At 31.9% G+C, this 22,861-nt stretch overlaps 1 protein-coding gene across 4 annotated transcripts; it reads left to right on the top strand.

Moving 5' to 3' along the window:
• Positions 1-1,111: 1,111 nt before the first annotated feature.
• LOC134282656 (uncharacterized) lies at positions 1,112-16,114 on the top strand. 4 transcript variants are annotated; one of them, XM_062765057.1, is made up of 4 exons: positions 1,112-1,230; positions 13,253-13,624; positions 13,793-13,902; positions 14,134-16,114. In XM_062765057.1, the coding sequence occupies exons 2-4, from the start codon at positions 13,253-13,255 to the stop codon at positions 15,824-15,826; spliced, it is 2,175 nt and encodes a 724-aa protein (XP_062621041.1). In that variant the 5' UTR covers positions 1,112-1,230; the 3' UTR covers positions 15,827-16,114. The 4 variants fall into 4 exon arrangements, with proteins under 4 accessions (XP_062621041.1, XP_062621042.1, XP_062621040.1 ...); XM_062765058.1 differs by lacking the exon at positions 1,112-1,230 and adding an exon at positions 7,383-7,403; XM_062765056.1 differs by lacking the exon at positions 1,112-1,230 and adding an exon at positions 7,473-7,615.
• Positions 16,115-22,861: the final 6,747 nt, after the last annotated feature.

The raw sequence follows: 22,861 nt of genomic DNA, 5'->3' as shown, positions 1-22,861 counted from the left end.
TTCGATTTCATCCTTAGGACCACATGGGCCGATGGAATTTTTTATTGAATTTCTCAGAACTCCTTTCTCATTTTCCCAGGAGTCAAAGGTATTTGTGGTCGTACCCTTTAGATATGCAATAAGATTTAGGGAATTTTAATTTTTACACCGTGTGTCTAATGAGGGTTGCATGCTCAAATCGACGTTTACCACTTTACAAAAACTTGGATCCCTGAACTTCTCAAACGTTCCAGGAGTGAGCATTTATAAATTCATTATTATTTTCTTCTTTTTAAAATTATGTAAATGCAGAGACGTTCTATGGGAGAATTTAGATTAACAAATTATTTTGATGAAGAGTCATACATCAATATACATCAAGGTTTGATAATAAGAATGTACCGTTCCTAGACATTATAATACATAAAATGAAATCTGGTGACCAAAACAAAAAAAATATTAAAAATTTGGCCTCAGATTGTATCCAGGATTAAAAAACAGGCGAGACATGAATTTAATCTCATGGAAAGATATTTTTGGGGCATCAGTACTTAATTGCAGTGAAATCAGTATCAGACTAAGACACAGTTCAGCTCCCCATTTGTTGGTGACTTTACATAGACAACAACGACAGAGCTTCTGCTCTAAAGATTTATAATCAACATTTAAGTTATCATAATTCTTTTAGCCATGTAAAAATAGTCTTTTGTTCTTCGTGAGAAGAGAGAGAGAGAGAGAGAGAGAGAGCTGTCGAATATTTGGGACAAATGTAAGTCTAATATTTTAAAACATCATGATCCAAAGTGAATATTAATTATTTATCATGAAACTACTTGATATACTGCAAAACTTCATCAGAATTAAAAAATGCCAAACTAATCATTCGTTCGTACTAATCATCAATAACAATGCTTTACATATTTATACCAGGTACAATTCAGATTGTGGTTTATATTGAAAAAATTAATTGGCAAATGTATGCATACGTGTTTTAAAGCATGTCCGACATTGAAACGAGACGTTGTTTCTTTTATAAGGAAGATGTGGCAGGTAAAATGTGTTGAAAATCAAGAATATGCAAATTAGACTTATTTATATAGGATTTAAAAATATATACATAATTATTTGATCGTCCTGTAGGCACATCCTTGTGCAGTTCTCTTTTTCTGAATAATACATCAATATCAGCATACATGTTATTAACAATATAACATATTTAGGATTAAATACAGTTATAAACAGATTGAAAAGGTAAGTTTAAAAAAAAAAACTAAGTATGTATCAAAATTGTGATAGCATAAAGGAATCTTATATTTTAATATTTATCGTGATGAAAAGATATATATCTTTTTTTAAATTGTATTCCAGCCACAATATTAATTAAATTCTTTGCAGGAAATAATAACATGTTTAGTGTATATATTCTGTTTGAAGTGAATTAATGAACTCATTTGTGAACATTATATGAAGTATTTATGAAATCAATAATGTACTGTGATTTATTATACACTTTTCTTGCAAAATGTCACGATAATATTTTATTTATGCAATTATTTATGTTAAGATTTCAAAGTGATGATTTATAAGAAACCAGATTTGTTTTTCAAATACAGACGCCCTGGAAAGTGGTCAAGATGAGATAATTTCTGGACGAATGGATTATGTTATTATGCGAGATTTTAAAGGACATTAAGATTGTCATAAAATTTTATTTTACTTTTAATTCGCATTTCATGTAATGTCAAGACTTTAGTTAATTACGTACTACCTAGTTCTGCAACTGTTCTAAGTAATGATTTTCAAAAAAAAAGTTTTATCAGACTCAAACTCGATTGTCAAAATTGATACTTAAACTAAGCACTTGTCGACGGTCAAACCAAACGTTTCCCTTCTAATCATGGGGTAAACTAAAAAAAATACGTAGTCAATTCTATGTTATAATAATGGCCTAACAATAAGTATGAAAGACCTCAGTCAACATTCAATATAATGATAGACTGTATTTGAAAAGAAAGTCACTTTATCGAGGATTTTCGAAAGTTTTACTTACACAACATTGTTGATATTCTTAAAACATCAATTACTTTTTCAGTAGCCTACCTCTTCTTAGATATTGTTTGTTTTGTGTGTCAAATCAATTGAGAGACACAAAACCTGTTGGCAGGTGTTAATGGTAATGGTTAATGGTAAATTGCTTTATCAATAAGAGGAAGTTGACAGTGGAAAGTTGAAGTCATTTCAGTTATCATTTAGTTAAGTTTTAAGTCTGCCAGCAATGTCTTTCTCTAGAAGTATATACCAATATGAAACAGAAGTATAAGACGTGGTGTATTTTATTCCGAATTCAGTGGGATACGAGCTGAGGCAGAATTTGAAGAAAATGAATACTGTTAATTGATAAAACGTCGTAGATATATCTTAATGTCGAGTTTTAGGCCACAGGAAGAAACCCTCTTTTCATGTAAAAGTCTTTGCTCAAACAGTGCTAAATATCATTGCATAAAATAGTTTAATTAATCTAAATTTTAAAAAACTTCACTTGCTTGTTTTAAGTGCATGAGTATTCATCTTTATCAATCATGTAATATGTCATTGATATGGTTAAAACTTCTTGTCATTCTACAAAACCAAAATATGAAAAATTGAACCATTTTTAAAAAATAATTTCTATTTACACATCATAACATTTTCGTATCGGCTTTGTACAGTATACGTCTTATTTAAGCATTTTTAAAAATAGTAATGCTTGTATTACATAATGAATTGTTCAGAACCCTTGGCTGACCGACAACTGTCGCTCTTAATTTTGGAGTACTATATATATAATCAACGATGTAAAATAAAGTTCATCAAAAAACTAAAAGAAATGTATATGTAAAAGTAAAGAGTTTCACGTGATTACATTTCCTCACAATTATTTTCGCCATCTCTCAAACAACCACAATCAATTAGTAAAAAGGAAGGAAAAAAACGCTGACTAACTTTGTTTTTAAACAAAAGAATTCCAAACCGGGATAATAAAGATTTCTAACTATTCATCAATCAAGAGAGTCATCACATTGCACAACGTTGCGCAGCGAAACCATATAAAAAAAATTCATGCAAAATTCCTTCAACTTTTCATATAAGTACATAAATACAAGTTAGGTTTCAAAAACATTCTACATGTATGAAGAGAAAATAAAACTAAAATACAAAACAATAGATAAAAGGAGAAAAAATTTTAACCTAAAAATCTCAATAATCTTTTTTTTTTCTCATTCAAAGCTTTCAAAAAAAAAAAAATTGGAACATCTTAAATAGAATCATCGAATTTACTTAACTATTCAATTTAGAAAGAACTTGTAATATTAATAAATCTTGCCTTAGGCTTGTCTTTACACTTATGATCTAAAGGAATTATGGTTTAACAATCAGAGCTTCTCTTCAGCCGAAAGTCCCACTTTCGGTACTATCAATAATTTTGTTAGAAGCTCTAAAACTTAGCAGGGAAAAGTGTTTTGACTGACAAAATATTTCCAGAAAGTTAATGGACGAAAATCTTACAAATCATCTTCATGTAAATAAAATTTGAATCTGATTTTCTCCCTTTTTAAAAAAAAAAATATATTTTTAATATTATTTTAAGATCACACCCATCGGTCGCGGTAGCCTAATGGTAGGGGGTTTTATGATGTTTGCTTCTTACTCGGGTTATCTGTATTTGATGATCGTTCGCTGCACCATGTCATACCTACGACTATTCAGAAAGGGTAATGATTGTTCTTTTGCAAAGCACACGGCAGAAGAAGTGAAAGTTAAGGATCGTTCGGATGAGACCTGAGGCCTGTTCAGCAGAGCGACCGTTCGCGAGCTCTCGCCAAAATTCCTTCTACCTCCAATAGTAATTTTGGCGAGCACTCGCGAACGTTCGCTCTACTGAACAGGCCTCTGGAAACCGAGCTCCCATGCGACGGTAGTCCTTCGTACTTCGTACGATAAAAAAGAATCGCTGCCCAACGGACCTGCGTGCCGAAAATAGCTCTCCAACGGAATATGGTGATATCTCTTTATGAGTAAAACACTCTCAAAAGGGATGTAAAACAACATACAGTTAATTAATCACAGTTCGTTATCTAATTATCAAAACATACAGCGGCTGCAATTTTAATGCACTTGTATATCATTTTACTGCAGCAGAGATGTAATACTGCGGTATTGCACTCCAAGTTTTCTTGGGGAAAATATACAGAAAGAAATGAATGAAACCGTGAAAATTCGAAAAAGCAACATATATTTTTTATGTGTAATCTAGGTGGGTTATGACATAACATGAAATGCTTACTCTGAAACAAGTTCAGTGACATTGATAAGCTTAGATTGTAACCTTGTATATTCTTAAAGATAGTAATGAAAGAAAAGAAAAAGATAAAAGAAAAACTGCATTTAAAACAAAAATTTGGAAACATATTTTTTATATGAAAAAGATAAGGATAACGAACAGCGATCAGTCTTAAAAAAATTCACAAGAAATGGATTTGAGAACAGTATATAAAATATAAAATGATATAAAATATAGGTAACATCTTGTGACTAAATAAAGTAATTATCGTCCTTCGACTGGTCACATCCGCCTTGAGCCTTATTTATTGACTAGGTAAAAAGAACGCTCAGTAGACAAAATAAATATAAATAGAAAGGCCTGACATGGAATCGATATAGTAAGACAAAACACGACCCATTGATAGGTTACATATTGGTAACAATGTCATTATAAAGACCATAGAATTTCCGGAATGCTAAACGATGTTGTTGAAGTCCCTCTTACATCATTTTTTTTATCGTATCGGTAGTCTTTCTCGGTTTAAAAATTGATCATACGTAGAGCATGCTCTTGAGTTTCTAATGATTAATTGTCATAATTATTGTTAGACCATCATTTGCACACTGAATTGACGACGGATTTTTTCGTTATTTTCCGATCATGACAAGAAGCACACGACGGGTGTGACCAGTGGGAAGAGGATGATCACTCCTCCATGACACCTGATCCCACCTTTGGTGTTTTGGAGGTCCGAGTTTGCTCTGCTTCTATTTGTATTGTTTTATGGACTATTGAGCTTGAATACTGTTCGTTATCTCCATACATTTCATTAAATTATCCCCGGTAAATGCAGATGATATAAGATTTTACTCCGTAGAAAAGACAAGTTGATGAAAAAGTAAAGCCAGCCCGTTGATAATTAATTTGTTATGTGGTCCTAACTGTCCATAGTCAGTAAAACATTCAGATGTAAAGCATGTGTGAAAGACTTTTGGAATCTTTTTTCAGGTTCATTAATACCGATATATATCGAACTGATAAAATTATACAAATGGATATCACTATTTTAATTGGCGAAACGTAGTTGATATATCTTAAAGTTGGCCACAAGAAGTGTTTCGTATTTTTTGACTTTCTATCTCTAGATACTCAATCTTAAACCAAGTTAAAAAATTAAATTGTCACAAAAATTGCTTATTACTGAAAAAATTAAATACCGGGTTCTTTAAGAACAGCCTTTAAAATGTTTGTTTGAAATTCTGAGCACAAATTGAAATCGACCTTTTATATCACGATGTGTACCTTTTATTTTTAATATTTGCATCAAAATTTATGCATATGTGGTCCTGAATAACACATGTCTTTACTAAGTAGAGTTGAAATCACATTTAATTGAAATGAACGATAAAGCATAATGATGGCAGTTAATTTACAAAAAATGTCTCAATTACCAAATATTTTAATTAAAGGTTGCTGTAGTATTATTATATTTTGGAATAACGCAACGTTTACTTTATACATCGAATAATAGGGTTCATTAACTTCAACATCACTTAAGAATTGCGAAATACATTTTCTAATTAAGTATATATTAAACTAATAACCTTTGTCATAACTGTGTTTGGATTATGTTCACTGTGCAACATTTTTTAATAGGAATCTAATCATTTTAAGACTTTTATGTCTTATTCCAAGAATTCGTTTTTATGCTGTCTCAAAACATTTGAACTACTCATATGTCTAAAGGGAAATCCTATATGGTTCTGTTAAGTATATTATATTGAATATGAAATAAATTTTCAATTTATCCTGGATGACAAATAGGGATAAAAAAAAGATACCTTTTTTCTTAAATTATACCCTTTTTCCAAGAACGTCTCATATTTTATGCAATAGTTATTTCTTTTTTAAAAGATATGATTGCTAATGTTCCATAGATGAATAAATGAACAAGGTTTCGAATTTTTCATTTTTATCTTTTAATTTAGGGGCTAAAAATGGATCGCAAATTGACTTTTTCTACAAAACAATCATCGATTTCCTAATCCTTTTTGCAATATTAACGCAGTAGCCAAATCTTCTTTTGAAATAAGAATGCTGGTGTCCTGTAGGTGGACAGCATGGCCAAATAGGATGAGGGTAAAAAAAAATGACGCTTCTTCTTCAGAACACTGCTTCGTCAAATTCCTCTCTTTATAAGAAGTAGCATAATCATTTTTTGAAATGAAATTGCTGTCCAGTAGATGCACAACAAGACTTAGGAATTTTCATTTTTACCCAATGTGCTTAATGGTAGCGAAAAACGACTTTCTTTCCTAAATTAAATCCTTGTTTCCAAATTTTTTTATTTGTTTTTTATGCAACTGCCAACTTAAGAATTATAGGAATTTAGGAGACTTAGGAATTTTCATTTTTACCCCATGTGCTTAATGGTAACGAAAAACGATTTTGTTTTCTAAAACAAATCCTGGTTCCCATATTTTTTATTGTTTTTTATGCAACTGTCTTTTGGAAGATTAATGTTGATGATGTCCTGAACATGAGGTTTCGTTTTTTTAATTAACTTAAATCCTCTTTTAAAAATCCTCTTTTAAACAGAATTCCCGTTTAATAGAATTCTGTAATTTCAGATTGGTTATGAATAAAGCATAAAACTTTCCTTAAACTTTTTAAGCATAAAATTCCCTGAAATAACTGTTTATGCTTGATTTGAAAAATACATGCTATTAAAATACATGTACAGAACAATTGTCGATTCTTCCATGGTTATCCAAATGTGAAGGAGAGTATATAAAGAAATAAAATTTAAAGTTTGGGTATTGATGTCTTTTACTTTAATGAATATTGGTATACGATGCTTGTAACTTATACTGAAGCTCTATCAAAAGAACGAGGTAAGTATATACCTACGGAAGTAAAGAATTACATTTATCAAAATGTGATTGGTTTCAACTCGCAATTTCCTTGTCTCTATATTTAACTAATAAAATTCAATCACATGACAATTAAAACAAACTCATTAGCATAATTATTAATCATCTCCTGAACATAATATTGCATAGACACACAAAAAAAAGGTTAATTTCTTAATAGAAATGTCAGAGAGCGATTATCCAGCCATGTAAGTGTATTTTCTTCACGTGAAATTTGACAGCTTTGTTATTACGTAGTATGATGGATCGGTCCCTGTAAAGTTTTGATTTTTGAATTGTCATATATTAATTTTGGACGGGAGAATACACGCATGCTCTCTTTCTCTGAGAGCATCGGTGTAAAGAGTCTTTAGCGGAACACATAACTTTTCATCTTCTGACTCACAAAAAGTTGTAAAAGGTATGTTATACTAGCATTTTGGATGTATGATTCTCTTTAAATTTATGGTCTTAAAAATTTGTTTATTTTTAGGAATATGGGATTTAAAAAAAATATTGTGAAAGTGAAAAAAATAACCTGTGCATCCTGGTCAGATTTACGTAGATATATATGGAAATGTTTGTGTCTTCGTTATTACATATACTGACGTACATAAATGCTAATTCCTGTTTTCTTCTGTCCTCCGCGTGTAATGGACTGGTGCTCTGTTACCATGTCAGCCAATTGACCTTTTGACACAAACAAAAGCTATATCAAACAAATTGTCTCTTATTTTCTCGAGAGCCTTTTTTAAAGACAACACACTGGAAATTAAATGATAATTGATTACCGAAAATGCTCTGGAGAAAATCAAGTATGTATTTTTATTTACTTTTTTTTTCCTTTCTTATTTATTTATTTTTTTCATTTATGGTTTTCTCCATTTAAATTGCATTTGAATGTTTTGTAAAGTAATTTCATAATTTCTTTAAACATAGCAATCATTTAAATTTGCATATGATAAGAGAAGAAATTTGTATGACATGACATGACATAGCAACAATTACTTAAATAGCTCAAAGCTATTATTTTTCATTTATGGTACCTATTTTTGTCATTTCCGTCTGTGATATGCATTTTCATTAAGAATGCTATAAACAACGTCAAAGAACACTGTAAATATTTTTGATGACAATTTTTTAATTTGTGAACTCTTTAAAGAATATTATTAATAATGACTAATGGAATTTTTTAACAAAAAAGGTTAATTATTTTAAATATCTGAAGTTAAACATGCATTATCAATAAAAAAAAAAGAAGAAGATATTTTTGGTGCAAGAGTTTGATAAATCACTTTAAAGTCGACCACTAAATCTACTAATTCCCCACGTAAAGTTTCGTCGTTCTTCCTTGGTTGAATATATTACCGGCTTTTAACCTCGTAATTATTGCCTCTGCTAATTGTTGTGACGTAAATGCGATATATCTGTCATTTTAAAGATGGTTTCCCCCCAACATTTCATTGTTAACTATAAGTCTTATACGGCTCATTGTCGTGTAAAAAAAATCACATGAAATAGCTAATATTTTATGTTTCTTAAATTTTATGCTAATTGAAACCTTGTATGAGTTGTTTGTCTAACATTAAGAAATTTATCATTATTTTACCCGGTAAAGATCCAATTAAAGGTACGATATTTAAATACCTGTGATGTCACAGACTGTGATGATGTAAAATGTAATAATCGATAGTTTTGGTAAAGGTTAACACAAAATTTTTATTTGGTAACTGCTGATAGTTTGGCTTTAAGCTCATTGTCAAAGCATTATAACAAGCTTCATTTTAAGAAACCAATGAAATATATTTTTTTTTGGATCCAATAAGGGTGGTATTTCATTTTTTTAGGTAGGATTCTTCTCATATTTCTTGTATTTAAAAATTAATGAAATTTTCACATCATCAAAAAGACTATATCACTTAATGATGGCATCAGTGAAATTAACTTTGACCGTTTTATACTAGAGACAAGGTCAGGTCGAGGTCATTACCTTTTTCCTGGACATTAATAAAAAAAATTACTGTTGCCAATAATGCGATCCCTACTTGTATTTCAAAAAATTGAATGTTTTTCTTTTTGCATAAAAAGATACTACCATAAAGGGCCTATAAGATGATATTACCAAATTGACATCAATAATATAACTGAAATGGATATTGGCTAATCCGAATTTTCTCTACTTTTCTTAAATTTTTAGAATACATTAGCTATTTTTATATGCTTCATATATCTAAATTTTTCTCATTTTCACATATAGTAAAGTTGTCACATAAAGATACAAAATGATACAAAAACAAAAAGTTTTGATCGTTTACTAAGAGAGAAAAAATACTTTAACGGATTTTTCGCTCAAATATGTACTCAGATTGGAAGGTTATAAAAGCTAGTTCTAGTTTGTTTAAAAAATTATATTTATTTGATATAGTTAGGATCTTTAGTCCTTTACTGGACTTTTACTCTGTGACTTTTACAGTTGAATTTTTTTTGGACAGTGTACAGAAGCTCTTTTTGATATAAATATTTAGCCCAACCTTCAATTCAACAACGGGCTATTTCAAAGCACAGATAAGTTGCCCTTGAAGAAAACGACAATTATCCTACCCTCAAATCCAGGCCTTCGCATATAAGTGTCCCTAACACAATTACTATGACCACTAGAACGGTTTTCTTATCCATTATCAATTCTGTACCTCCGTAGATGATACAGGTTTAAATGTCCAAGTAAGCAGTCAGCTGTAAAAGTCAGTGCGTCTCGTAAAAGTCCATTATTAATTTAACTTACATAAGAAAAGTTCTTCAAGTCTTTGATTGTGTAAAAATCATAACTAAATTCATTTTTTGTGATAATTTTGAGAGGCAGAAAAGAAGATATTTTCATACGCCACCATTCCGCCAAAAATAAAGTCCCTGCTAGCTTTCAAATGCGGTTTACGATTTCTATTTAAAGCTGTACAATTGTGACAAGGTAAGAAAAATATGGTCTTTTAAATCTCTTACACCTAAATATATAAGAAATATAAGCAAATGTACTCTGAATAGTTCATCTAGTCAGAAACCAGAGAAGAATCCTACCTTTATTGTGCATCAATTTAAAAATTATGAAAAAATTATAATTAACAAATCTGTTTGGTCATTTGCAAAATTATTTTGTTAAAACATTCTGATTGTACACACAGGTACTCTGAGTTGACATCAAAAAGATCCTTGAGTTTCTGATTGACATTATATATGTGGTTTTTGGAAAAAAATCTATGAATTCCCATGTGACCGTTATTAGCAGACCTATTTTTGTATTCATATGAAGCAAAATTTTTGCAAAATCCTGTGTGTGAAAAAAAAGAAAAAAACTTGATGTGGCCTTGAACTCGACATTTTGATATATCGACGTCTTATTGTCAATTAACAATGGTAGTTTCCATTATTAGGTCGATACGATATATCCTGGTGAACTTGAGATAAAAGAAACCACAGAGTCTGACACATCTGTTTCATGTTTGGATTTTTTACTTGAAAAAGACGTTAATGGTGATCTAACCACCAAGCTTTAAGATAAACGTGATGACTTTAACTTTTCTATCGTCAACTTACCTTACTTATGCAATGTACCTGCATACGGAGTTTACATATCTTATTTGATTCGATACGCAAAAGCATGCTCTACGTACATGTATGAACAATTTCTAACAAGAGGTATATTATTGACAAACATGTTGAAGAAACAAGAATATCAGCAATCTCGTTTAAAGTCATCATTTCGTAAGTTCTACGGTCGATACAATGCCCTTGTCAACAAATATAATTATCATTGATTCAAATGCTGACTCAGTTTTTCATACTGCAGTACATGTACTTATAGTAATTGTTATTTATATACTGAATTGATTTTCGGATTCCCGTTATTTCCTAATCATGACAAGGAGCACACGATGGGTGTGACCGGTCAGCAAGGGATGCTCACTCCTCCACGACAACTGAATCCACCTCTTATGTTTTGGAACTCCGTGTTTGCTCTGCTCGTATTTTTCATACCGTTTTTTTTAATGCTCTTCATTATCTCCATATGTTTTATATATATGACGGTTGTTTTAGCAGACTTTCATATTGATGACTATTGGAATTAATTGTAGTTGAATATCTAAATTTAGTTGCCTTCACGGATATATTTTATTTTCTGGACCGCATGCATTAATTATCAGTACATGTTACGTCATCGTGCATTGTCTTTATGTTGACCAAACGTTGCGGTGTCACAAGGTGCAAATCCATGCAAATTAATTATTACAACTGCTTAATTGTTGGAAAATTCCAACATTAAAATGCAGAATAAAAATGAAGATAACGAGCAGTGATTGCTTAAAAGATGGAGATAACGAACAGTATACAAGGTCAAAAGTCCATTAAACAATACGGACCTCCAAAACATCAGAGGTAGGATCAGGTACCAACCTCTGCCAACCGGTCACACCCGCCGTGTGCTCATTGTCATTATAGAGAATACATACAACCTTTACAAATCTATGACCCGGGAAATAAACAAAGAACGACGTCAAAACCTCAGTGATTATGAAAAAAAATAATTTTCTACTTGAACTCATTTTCTTGTAGGTATTGTATTTTTAAAAATGACACATACATAATCAAAGAAATATCTGAATTTTAAAGATATTTCATTAATCTTTTATTGATTTCTTGAACTTTCCTTGCAAAATCGTGATTGGTACTGACAATAATGATGGAATCACTTGATTGCCCCCAATAAATCTTATGTCCTTATGAAAAGTGCGAAACATTTGGAGCCAAGTCAATCAGCATGATTTATCGCTTACACACAAAAAATACATAACGATATAATCAATGTATGCAAACGTGCTATCATTGACATCGTGATATATAGTTGATAAGAGTTATAAACACTTTCTATGCTGTCAGCATTTTTAATTATCTATGCAATTTTACACCTTTTAATTCCAAAAATTATTACAAACATCTCTTTCGTATCATATATTTAAAATTATAAAATTCCATAATGAAATTGAACAAAACACTCAAAGTTCAAAATGCATCCGAGTCAAATTTTCTCTTCCTTCTGAAAATAACTTATCAATCTTGTTATTTCAACAATATCAGTTCCATCATTTTATTCAGATTTGAATAAGATTTACTGACTGTAGCCTTGTTGTACTTGCAGAAGTCTTATTTGTAATTGATTTGAAATAGAAATGATTGTATATTTATAGAACTCAGTACTATAATACTTTCCAAAGAACCCGAAATTTATTGGAAAATAGCTTACGTAAAAAAAAATCATACGAACAGAATGGAATCCGTGTCAACTATGATAAAAAAAAGTCATTCTGATGAATGCAAATTTGTTTAGGCGTGTCAACATTAGTAAAAGAAAAACATGTGGATGGACGACAATCTATATATGAAAAACACAAATCTGTCACAAATTAAAGAAGTATTCAATTACAAAAAAATGCGTTAATGAATGAAGTTTAACTTATACTCAGGTTATTTAATTCAGTTCTTAACCTTGATTATTCCTTTGACACTTTACAAAGAAGAATGTCTTGTTAATTCACTCTCTGTTATTCACAGAATATCCTCTCAGATAAATTGAACATGTCATTTCCCTTGATGTTTTAAAACTTAAGCTTGTCACCGAAGGAGGACGATTCGGATATGTAATAATAAAACTTACGTTATTGCATTGAAATCCACTTACCACAAGAATAATTGTTTTGTTACACAGACAATAATCATTTCTTCATAAAAATAGCCATAAATATTTCATTTTATTTATGACCATAACTTCGCCCAACTGGTTTTTCATGGCGAAGACATTGCGTTACTAATGAGTGTTTCAATCATTAGTAATCAGAAAATGTTTTTAAATGATTTATTCAAGTTAAAATGAGACACAATTTGTAAAAGTATTTTTAGTGAATTCTTCATTTTGTGGTTAGGGTTATACATTTGCTCTCAATAACCTACATTCCAAAATTCCAAAACGAGGTCGTTTCAATGTTGACAGCTGCTGCTTTTTTTCTTTCAGATGAAAGCCATGCAGACGCTACTCTGGCTGGGTCTTATTGCGACTCTGGTCCAGTCCAAAATGACCATTATCGACACTCCCGAAGAGCTAAAGAGCTGTTTCGATCAACCTCGTTTCAACACCAGAGAGATGGACCCTCGTCTCGATAATGTCCATCAATATTGTATACAAAAATTCAGATGGCATCTTCAGACCCTAAACCCAAACATTACGACTGAAACAACTCACTGGATAGACGAGTTGTTACGTATGGCCAACAAGGAGGCACGATCCAAGAGACAATCCTTGAGAAGGAGAGTGGAAATCAGACGAGCAACAGATCAACAACGACAGGATTACTTCAGAGCCATCAACATGCTGAAAAGAGATACTGTAAATAATTATTTTTCAAAAATTCTAAAATTTTCAGTTTACTGTAACTTATTCAACAGGCGGAGTTTTCGTTTTTAAATGTCTTACTTGGAATCTTTGAAACGTAATATTTCCTTCGTCATAGACGAGGTTGTTTTTAAAAGGTACAACGTCTGTTTATCCTTTCAGGATGTCAAACCTAACCGTTTTGATGCTTTGGGACTGCTTCATCAACAAAGAGGTGATGATGTCCACCATGGCGCAGCTTTCCTGGCTTTCCACAGAGTTCTTCTCCTTATGTACGTTTCTTAACTAACAAATTTTTAGGAATATTAAGATTTTGATCAAAAGCTTTCAACGATTGAATTGGTACAAAATGTTTATACAGTTGTACAAAGATATATATCTTTAATAAGCAAAAACAATAAATCAAATTTATAATTAAGCATTACGTATAATTCAATTTTAGAAATGCCTAATTAATTAATTGTCTTTCATGTATAATAATTTAGTTTAAAATCAATTTACAGCTTTGAAAATGCTCTCCGACAGAAGGTACCAGGAGTGACTTTACTCTACTTCGATTCTCGTCTAGATCAACCGCTAAGAGATCCCACTAGATCCATCATATGGTCACCACAGTTCATGGGCACCATGAAAGGCCGTGTTATCGATGGACCCTTCAGATACTGGCAAACACCAGCAGGACCTCTTGTTCGAGCTGGAGGCCATGAAGGAGAATATTTCACCTACAGACACATCCGGGCGGTCATGACAAGATCTACTTTGGAAGAAATATCTGAGCCTCATGCACCACCACCGTTCGACTTTGAAATTAGACATGGAGATGTGCATCAACACATTGGAGGCATAATGTCACCTGCTGAAACTGCTGCTTACGACCCAATTTTCTACCTTCATCATTGTTTTGTGGATTATCTCTGGGAAGTTTTCAGAAGAAGCCAAAGAGAGAAAGGAGTTGATCCTACAAGGGATTATCCAAGACGATATGGAACAGCTGCCCATGCTCCAAACTCCTTAATGGGTCTTGGAAGACTTCGAAATCTTCACGGAATGAGCGATATGTATACTACAAGAATGTATACCTATGAGCCTTCGCCAACATGTAGTTACAGAAACCCGAGCTGTGGATCACGTTACCTTACATGTGAATTCCAGTTTGGTCGACCACAGTGTGTTACATTGGAAATGATCACTCCAACAACTCCAACAGCACCGTTCGGATCTGCAACAAATCAACAACCACAACAACAACGAACTACACAGACATCGCGATTCCCCAATTTCCAGGTGGGTAACAGAATTCCTCAATTTCCACCATTTGTTGGAAGAAGAAAGAGACAAGCGGGAGCATTCGACGCAAGCCGATTACAAGCCATGGGTCAGAATGTTCTATCACAGTTTGGACAAAATGGACTCGCAACGTTCGCAAAGAACAAAACAGAACAACAAAAACAAGAACAGCAAAAAGTCCAAATGGGTTTCTCTGAAAAATATGAGAATAATGTAGACGTATTTCAGAGATTAAAGGAAGGAGATAAAGAAATTATTTTAAGTCCTATGACAAACATGTGTCCTCCAACTGTTCCAACAAACGTAATTCAAAACTTGTTCCAGATGAATGGTATTTCAGACAGCAGAATATGGGTATATATACCTGTCCAAGTCATCTATAAACGACAGCATGAACAAATGGTATTCGATACGTTTCCTATTGAAGAAGGACAAATGAAAACCGAAAAGGATATATATGATCCAACAGGCTATGAGAGTTTGAAGGGAAAATTCGTTCAAAACGTAAACTACTCTCGATCTTGTAGAAACATGGACGGAATTTTCACTAAGATCATGGTCCACAGCGATGGTTTGAACTATCATGGATCCTTCCGTGAGTTTGCTGTTGTTGATTCTAGGCAGCCATACACATCATCAACAATTTATGTTGCAGTCAAGAGTCCGGAAAAATTTCACACTGAAGCTATTTTCCAGGCTTATGATCCATGTGGAAATATCTGCAAGCCGTATTGTAAACGATTTGGACATTTCCAACCTTGTGATGGATCACTGAAACTTGATAATACAGCGCCTAAACTATACGGCCAAGACTATGGTGAAGCCATACAATTAGTTTGGAGCATTACAAATGAAGGAATACCCATATTCCGACCGGATAATATTCAATTGCAATTCGTTTGCAACTGAGTGCATTACTCCAAAATTTACGTTTATCTGTCGATACCAGTAAAATTAAACATTGTGTCTAGAAATAATATAGCCAAATGCTTTAAACTGACAGTCGTTTCGATGAATAAATGTATTTTGCATTCGAGGTACTGGTGATTTTTAGTGATTTTCATTTTTCATATCCGTTCTGATATAATACCCATTTAATCATGTCATAAACACACAGTATTTAGCTGTCTCTCATTTTTATCACAAGTATTTCATTGTATTCATTTTATTTAATCAATAAATACATTTATTTTGTTACACCTTCTTTGAAATTTTCCACTTCTGTCCCTACGTAAAATGACTGAGGACAATGACATGTTTTATGAACTGGTGATATAATTTCATTTACCAAATATGAATATATGAAATATCAATTAATATGGTATAATTCTTATTTTCTTCTTTAAGAGGATCTTGGAATCATGTAGGGAAACTATTTACAATATGTAAAGTTTTCTCCTTTTACCTTTCGACATTTGTGTATCTAATTAGAAGTTCATTTTTGGTGTTTGAACTATATATATAAGTCAAAATATTTTAACTCAATTTAAAATTCGTAGATATTTAATAAATTACGAAAAAATATCATAATCCTTTGTGGCTGCAAAGAAAATTTATTATTACACAAACAAGGGCTTGAAATCTGCATTTTGCGAAAAAAATCTGCCAAATTGGCTACTACAAAAATTAATGTAAATACTCAGTACAGTTGTGAAAACCACTTTTGTTGAAAAATGTCATTTATCGACTTCCGACTGGCCAAAAAGATGAAAAATAAAATTACAAAACCGTATTGTATAAAATTGTACCCATCATGCTTCAAAGGATTACTTGACTACATTAACTGCATACTGGAAATAAAATAAGATACTGGCCCCAGGATCAAGAAACAAACTTTGACTCAAGTCAAATTTTCAATCGCCTATAAAATATTTATGAATTATGGGATTTATTTCGAAATTTGCAGACAACACTTTGGAGAGCAATCTTGAAATATATCTTAATTTTGGTCTGCTTGACTTCTACAGCATTTTATTATCAAAAGGAGATTATTTTGACTTAAGCTTAAGATTTTTCATGATCCTGGGGCCTGGAAACAGAAATTGAAAAAAAAAACAACTTTGTTTTATGAATTCAAATTTACCCCATAGAGTGAAAATTGAAACTCATATCTATTTTGTATCTACAGGACCTTACCGATCATAATTAAAAAAATTAATGTACATTGACTTCTACTTGAAATGAAAGAAGAAATTGAGAAAGATATATTCTTAAAACTCTTGTTTTTCAACACCAAATGCCTCCATTGTGAAAGTGAAATTCTAAAACCTTACTGCATATCTCCAGGGCATCTTCAATTATATTCCGAACGATGAATGGCTGCGGATTGAAAGGTAATAGGAGTTGAGGAAGTCACTTTTAGGAAACGTTGTATTAGATCTCAATTTACTCAAATCATTGCTCATTCACAAGAAACCATTTATTATATTCAAAAAGATGAATTATCTACTGATTATAAGTTAGTTTGACTTCTTATCAGAATGCAAAAATTATGCCATAACTACCTTTCCTTTGGAAAAAAGATATAAAAGCTTATATCATAATATAATACAACCTGCAGTAAAGTGTTTTCTAAATGTGGTCTCCTTCACAAAGAGGGCATTCTACGAATTTTTACTTCTTTTTACCTTAGATAGCTGGGGAAATTTTTCTGCATGATCCCTTAAAATCAGATAGTTGCCCTTGTGGCGCAGTAGTTAAAAAGTGTGTTCTGATGTAGTTTTAGAAATTAATCTTACGTCGAGGGTTCGAATCCCACTGCAGGATGTGGAGGCCAATCCTTCGGATGAGATCGAATTTAAACCGAGGTCCCGTGTTCCTATAAGTGGTGGCAGGAAAAAGATCCCCTTACCGCTCAATGACCATGAGTGCGGAGTAAAAACTTCCATCGAAAGTGATGATGTATCAATTGAAAAGTTCTCGAACGGAATGTTATAAAATTAATAAATAAACAAAACCAACCATATTCCATATAAATATTTCGTAAGGTGTAAACAATTTTGTTTAAAAAAAGCTATTCAGCCCTAATAGACCTTCCACATAATTTGAATGTCCCTGTTATAAAAATTCGGGGGTTCATAATTTTTGTCCTGTCGTCCATCTGTCTATTTGTCTGTATGTCTGCAAAAACTTTAACCTTGCTTATATCTTTTGAGTGGTTGGGGCTATGGCTTTTACAGGTGTATTCTTTGTGACAAGATTTTTCTTTTGGTACCATCAAAAATTTACTTCTAGACCTTTACGTTTGAGTTTGACCCACTTTTACAAAAAAATCCTATCTTTAACCTTGGCCTTTACTTTTGAACTGTTGGTGCTTTACATGTGTATTCATTGTGACATACCTTTTAGTGGGTAAAAATATTTTTTTTATCTTTTGGCATTGACCTTAGAGTTTGATTCACTTAAAAAAAACTTTAGCCTTGGCCATAACTTACGAACAGTTATAAATAGGGCTTCCATATTTTATAGATGTATTTCTTGTGACAAGATCTTCCTTTGGGTACCAACAATTTTGACCTTTTGAAATTGAACTTTGGAGTTTTACTTGCTTTTTTGATATTTGTTTTATTGTACATTAACAGGAGCATGTTGAAAATATTAATTTGAAAATCACTTTCTCAAAGGATGAAAAATGAAAATTTTAAAACTCTATCGCACAGATAAATGACATTAGTTTAATTTTCGGGGTGTTGATGTGTCTATTGTGTAAAATGTGAGAGAAGTTTTAGTAGTTTTTGTAGAAAAAAGTTGTTTTATGCTTAAGGATAAAGATAAAATGTCCAAGTCTTATGGGCTTTATCAATACAATAGGCAATTGCTTCACATGTAAGATGAGAAAGAGATTGGCAGAGCCACATCGCTCACCTGAGCACATGGGCTAGTATAAAAACATGAGTTCAGTATTGAAAAGTTAACTTGTTGGGTGAGGGGGGATTTGAATATTTTATTACTTGAGAATGTCACAATATCGATAAAGCATTCATGTATAATTTCGCCATACTTGAGAAGAAGAGTTTTAAAGATTTTTTCCTATATATTTCTATGTATTTGATTGCCCATCATGGCCCCACCTTACCCCAGGGGTAATGATATGAACACACTTGAATTTGCTCTAACTGAGGATGTTTCCATATTAATATCACCAATCATAGCTTTGCTGGTCTTGAGAAGAAGATTTTTCAAAGATTTTTCCTATGTATTTCTTTGTAAAACTTTGAGCAGGCATTGTGCTCCCGCCCTATCCTCGGGGATCATGATTTGAATAAACTTGAGTCTACACTACCTGAGGATGCTTCCACATTAGTTTCATCTTTACTCGTCCAATGGGTCTGGAGAAGAAGATTTTTTAAAAATTCCTATATATTCCTATGTAAAATTTTGATCAGTCATTGTGGCCCCACCCTACCCCAGGGGGTCATGATTTGAAAAAACTTAAATCTACACTACCTGAGGATGCTTCCACATGAGTTTCATATTTCCTGGCCCAGTGGTTCTGGAGAAGAAGATTTTTCAAAGATTTTTCCTAATTCCTATATAAAACTTTGATCAGCCATAGTGGCTCCGCCCTACCCCCGGGGGTCATGATTTGAACAAATTTGAATCTACACTACCTGAGGATGCTTCCACATGAGTTTCATCTTTCCTAGCCCAATGGTTCTGGAGAAGAAGATTTTTAAAAGATGCCATTAATTTTTCATTAATTCATAATTATCTCCCCTTGGAAGAGGGCTTGGCCCTTCATTTGAACAAACCTGAATTCCCTTTACATAAGAATACTTTGTGGCAAGTTGGGTTGAAATTGTTCCAGTGGTTCTTGAGAAGAAGATGAAAATGTGAAAAGTTTACGACAACGACAACGTCAACGACGACGATGACAACAACAACAACAACAGACAATGGACAATTTTGATCAGAAAAGCTCACTTGAGCCTTCGGTTCAGGTGAGCTAAAAATAAAAAAAATATCATATATTACAAACTCCATATGGAATGCCACAGAACGATCACAAGTAAATGTTATCGAATTCTCTGGATATATATTCAACCCTTGTTTTATTCTATCTGCATTGTCCTCTTTTAGAACGAATGCAAAGGATAGCTAATGATTAGAATCACACGATTTAATACTTTCCTTCATGCATGTGCATTTTTGATAAATAATCAATCGTGCACAATATAACTGACTAGGACTATCTATTTTACCTGAAAAATCTTAAGGCATCCCTAAAAAAATATGCTTACATGCATTTCTTATTGAAAAAAAAAATCAAAAGAAAAAAAATCAGAAATCACTTTAATCAACTATATGTTGTAGGTGAAAGTCAAGTTGAGAAAATGGCTCAGATTGATTAACCCCACCAACACACGCATTTAAAAAGCAACATTCAATTTAATCAGATGGATTAAAATACTTGTTTTTCCCATTCATTTTTTTTTATGACAGGAGATGCTTCGATTATGTAAATTGCAAGTAGGCTATAAATGATCATAGAAAAATCAAGAACGCAGTAAAATGAATTTACTGTTAAATCAAAGAGTTTATATGATCAAAATAAATTAACATCTTATTAAATTTATATTTAATCATTGCTGGTAAGATATATTTAGATGGTTAAACTAATTTTAAATCATTGAAACTATTTATCATATATCATAGTCATTTGAATGCCAAACATTAATGCTATTTATTTATGTAGTTTATATTTATAAACATTCCATGTGATGAAAATACTGATCTAGAATGTTTTTAATGTGTGTGTTACAGAAGTTCGTAAGAGCATTCAGAATTTAGGACCTGGAATTGTCAATTTAAAAAAAAATGCCATCTAATTCTTTATATCGTTCATGTAATTCTTCTTAACAAATTTCAATGTGTTTAATTAATTTTGTAAAATCCATTTAAATAATTACATGTACTAGTTGTAATAACAAAAAAAAAAGGTTTAAACGAATTCGACAATTCTTTATATCGAAAGGTTCGTAATTACACCGAACTCAAACAAATTTAATTTGTTTTAAAAAATATAAAATTTGCAAAAACGAGTTTAATTTGTAACTAAAAACTATAAGACATTCGAATCTATGAAAATTCTTTTTCACAAATTTTAAGTTTGCTTTGACATTTCAGACGCCATATAGGACTTCAAGTTTTGAATGTTTCAATGGATTTTTGAAGTTTGTTTTTTTAAATTGATTCCTTAATATTACTTTCAATTCCTTAATATTTAAAATAATACTTGTAAAATATGCCAAAAATGATAAAGCTTGTTTGAATAACATCGCTTTAATTCATAAAATGATCAAAGGTATTCTAACAATAAAGCGTTTAAAATGATAAAAGTTATGAATTTCCCTGTCGGCAACTTACCTACTTGATACCCTTATCGTTACTTACTTGTGTTGCAATATACTCATCACTTTCAAAAAGGTTTATGTTTCCCAGTTGGTTGGACCATGTTCTACGAGCAATTTCTAAACTGCGGCAAGCTGAAATATATAATTATGTATAATGCTAACTTATTTGACGTTCTTCATGCTTTATAGTCCATTATATACTAACATAATTAACTGCAGATTTTTTACCGTTGCCCGATTATGACAAATAGCACACTGCAGTTGGGACCACTAGTAAAATTGTGTTTACTCTTCAATGGCACCTGATCCCAACTCTTGTGTTTTTAGGTCTGCTTGCTATGTTCCCAAGCCATATTTTTTTCAAAAAACTTTTGATCTTCAATACTGTATGTTATATCCATATTTCTTAAATAAATTCACATTTTAAAAAAATGTATACGGGTTCAAGTGACACTTTGAAGTGTGAAAGTGATGACTGATTATTTTATCTTCACTTCAGCGTGGATTTCAGTGAAAAATAAATTACTTACTTATCCTCTCCGTCCCCCGGAGGACGCACGAGGCCGTTCAACAAAGAACGTCACTTACGGCAGTCACTGACAACAACCTGCCCCTCCTTCTAGCTGTTCCAGCCCAATAAATTACTAACACTGTATTTCTTTTCCTTTTGAGTTATTATATTTTAAACGTAAGGATATCCATTTTTTGACGTGGGTTTAATGTAAATATCCTTTATTTTCTCTAAAGGTGTTCAGTTTTCTTTTATTAAAAGGAGATGAAATATTTTCTTTGGTTAAAAGCAGATGAAATATGAGATGCAAAGCGGGACAACTCGATGACTAGAATTATATTTTACATAAAATCCTGTTATTTTAGCTTTCGTTTTTATTTTAGTTTTTGTTTGAATTGAATTGAAATATTTCATTGAAAAAGCCAAAAGAATAAGACACGAGTTTTATAATTTGAGAAACAGCTTGAATCCGATTTTGAAAACAAAAACTAGTACATAAATGTAACACTGTTTTAATTCCAACAAAATTTAGATATATCGACGATGTATTGTCAATTAACAATGGTTATTTCAATTCTTATGTCGATACATATATCCCTCTTAGCTTGAGATAAAAGATACCACAGAGTCTAACGCATCTGTTTCATATTTGGATATTTTACTTGAAAAAGACGTTAATGGCAATCTAACAACCAAGCTCTATGATAAACGTGATGACTTTAACTTTTCAATCGTCATCTTTCCTTCCTTATGCAGCAATACCGGTATACCTTCATCACCTGCATACAGGGTTTATATCTTTCAGGCAATTCAACAGTATGCTCTACGTATGTACAATTCCGAAAACGAGGTTAATTATTGACAAACAAGTTGATGAACAAAGAATATCAGTAATCATTTAAAGTCATCATTTTGTAAGTTCTGTGAACGATACAACGAGCTTGTCGGCTACTACAATTTATCATTGAGTCAGATTTTCAAATTAATTGTTAGGCCATTATCTACATACTGAATCGGATTTTCCGTTATTTCCCGATCATGCCAAGGAGCACATAGCGGGTGTTCACTCCTGCATGGCAC

Source organism: Saccostrea cucullata, unplaced genomic scaffold (assembly GCF_032062105.1).
Source record: "Saccostrea cucullata isolate Sc308-1 unplaced genomic scaffold, CSIRO_AGI_Scuc_v1 ctg183, whole genome shotgun sequence".
Lineage (NCBI taxonomy): Eukaryota > Metazoa > Mollusca > Bivalvia > Ostreida > Ostreidae > Saccostrea > Saccostrea cuccullata.
The sequence above is the reverse complement of the archived record's forward strand: the minus strand, read 5'-3'. Positions and strand labels throughout refer to the sequence as shown.

Excerpts from the sequence above, each read along its gene's own strand:
- LOC134282656 (XM_062765055.1), top strand. The coding sequence starts at position 7,971 with ATGATAATTGATTACCGAAAATGCTCTGGAGAAAATCAA. Across the intron at positions 8,010-13,252 it reads AATGCTCTGGAGAAAATCAA|ATGAAAGCCATGCAGACGCT; the intron begins GTATGTATTTTT and ends TTTTTCTTTCAG. Across the intron at positions 13,903-14,133 it reads CACAGAGTTCTTCTCCTTAT|CTTTGAAAATGCTCTCCGAC; the intron begins GTACGTTTCTTA and ends ATCAATTTACAG.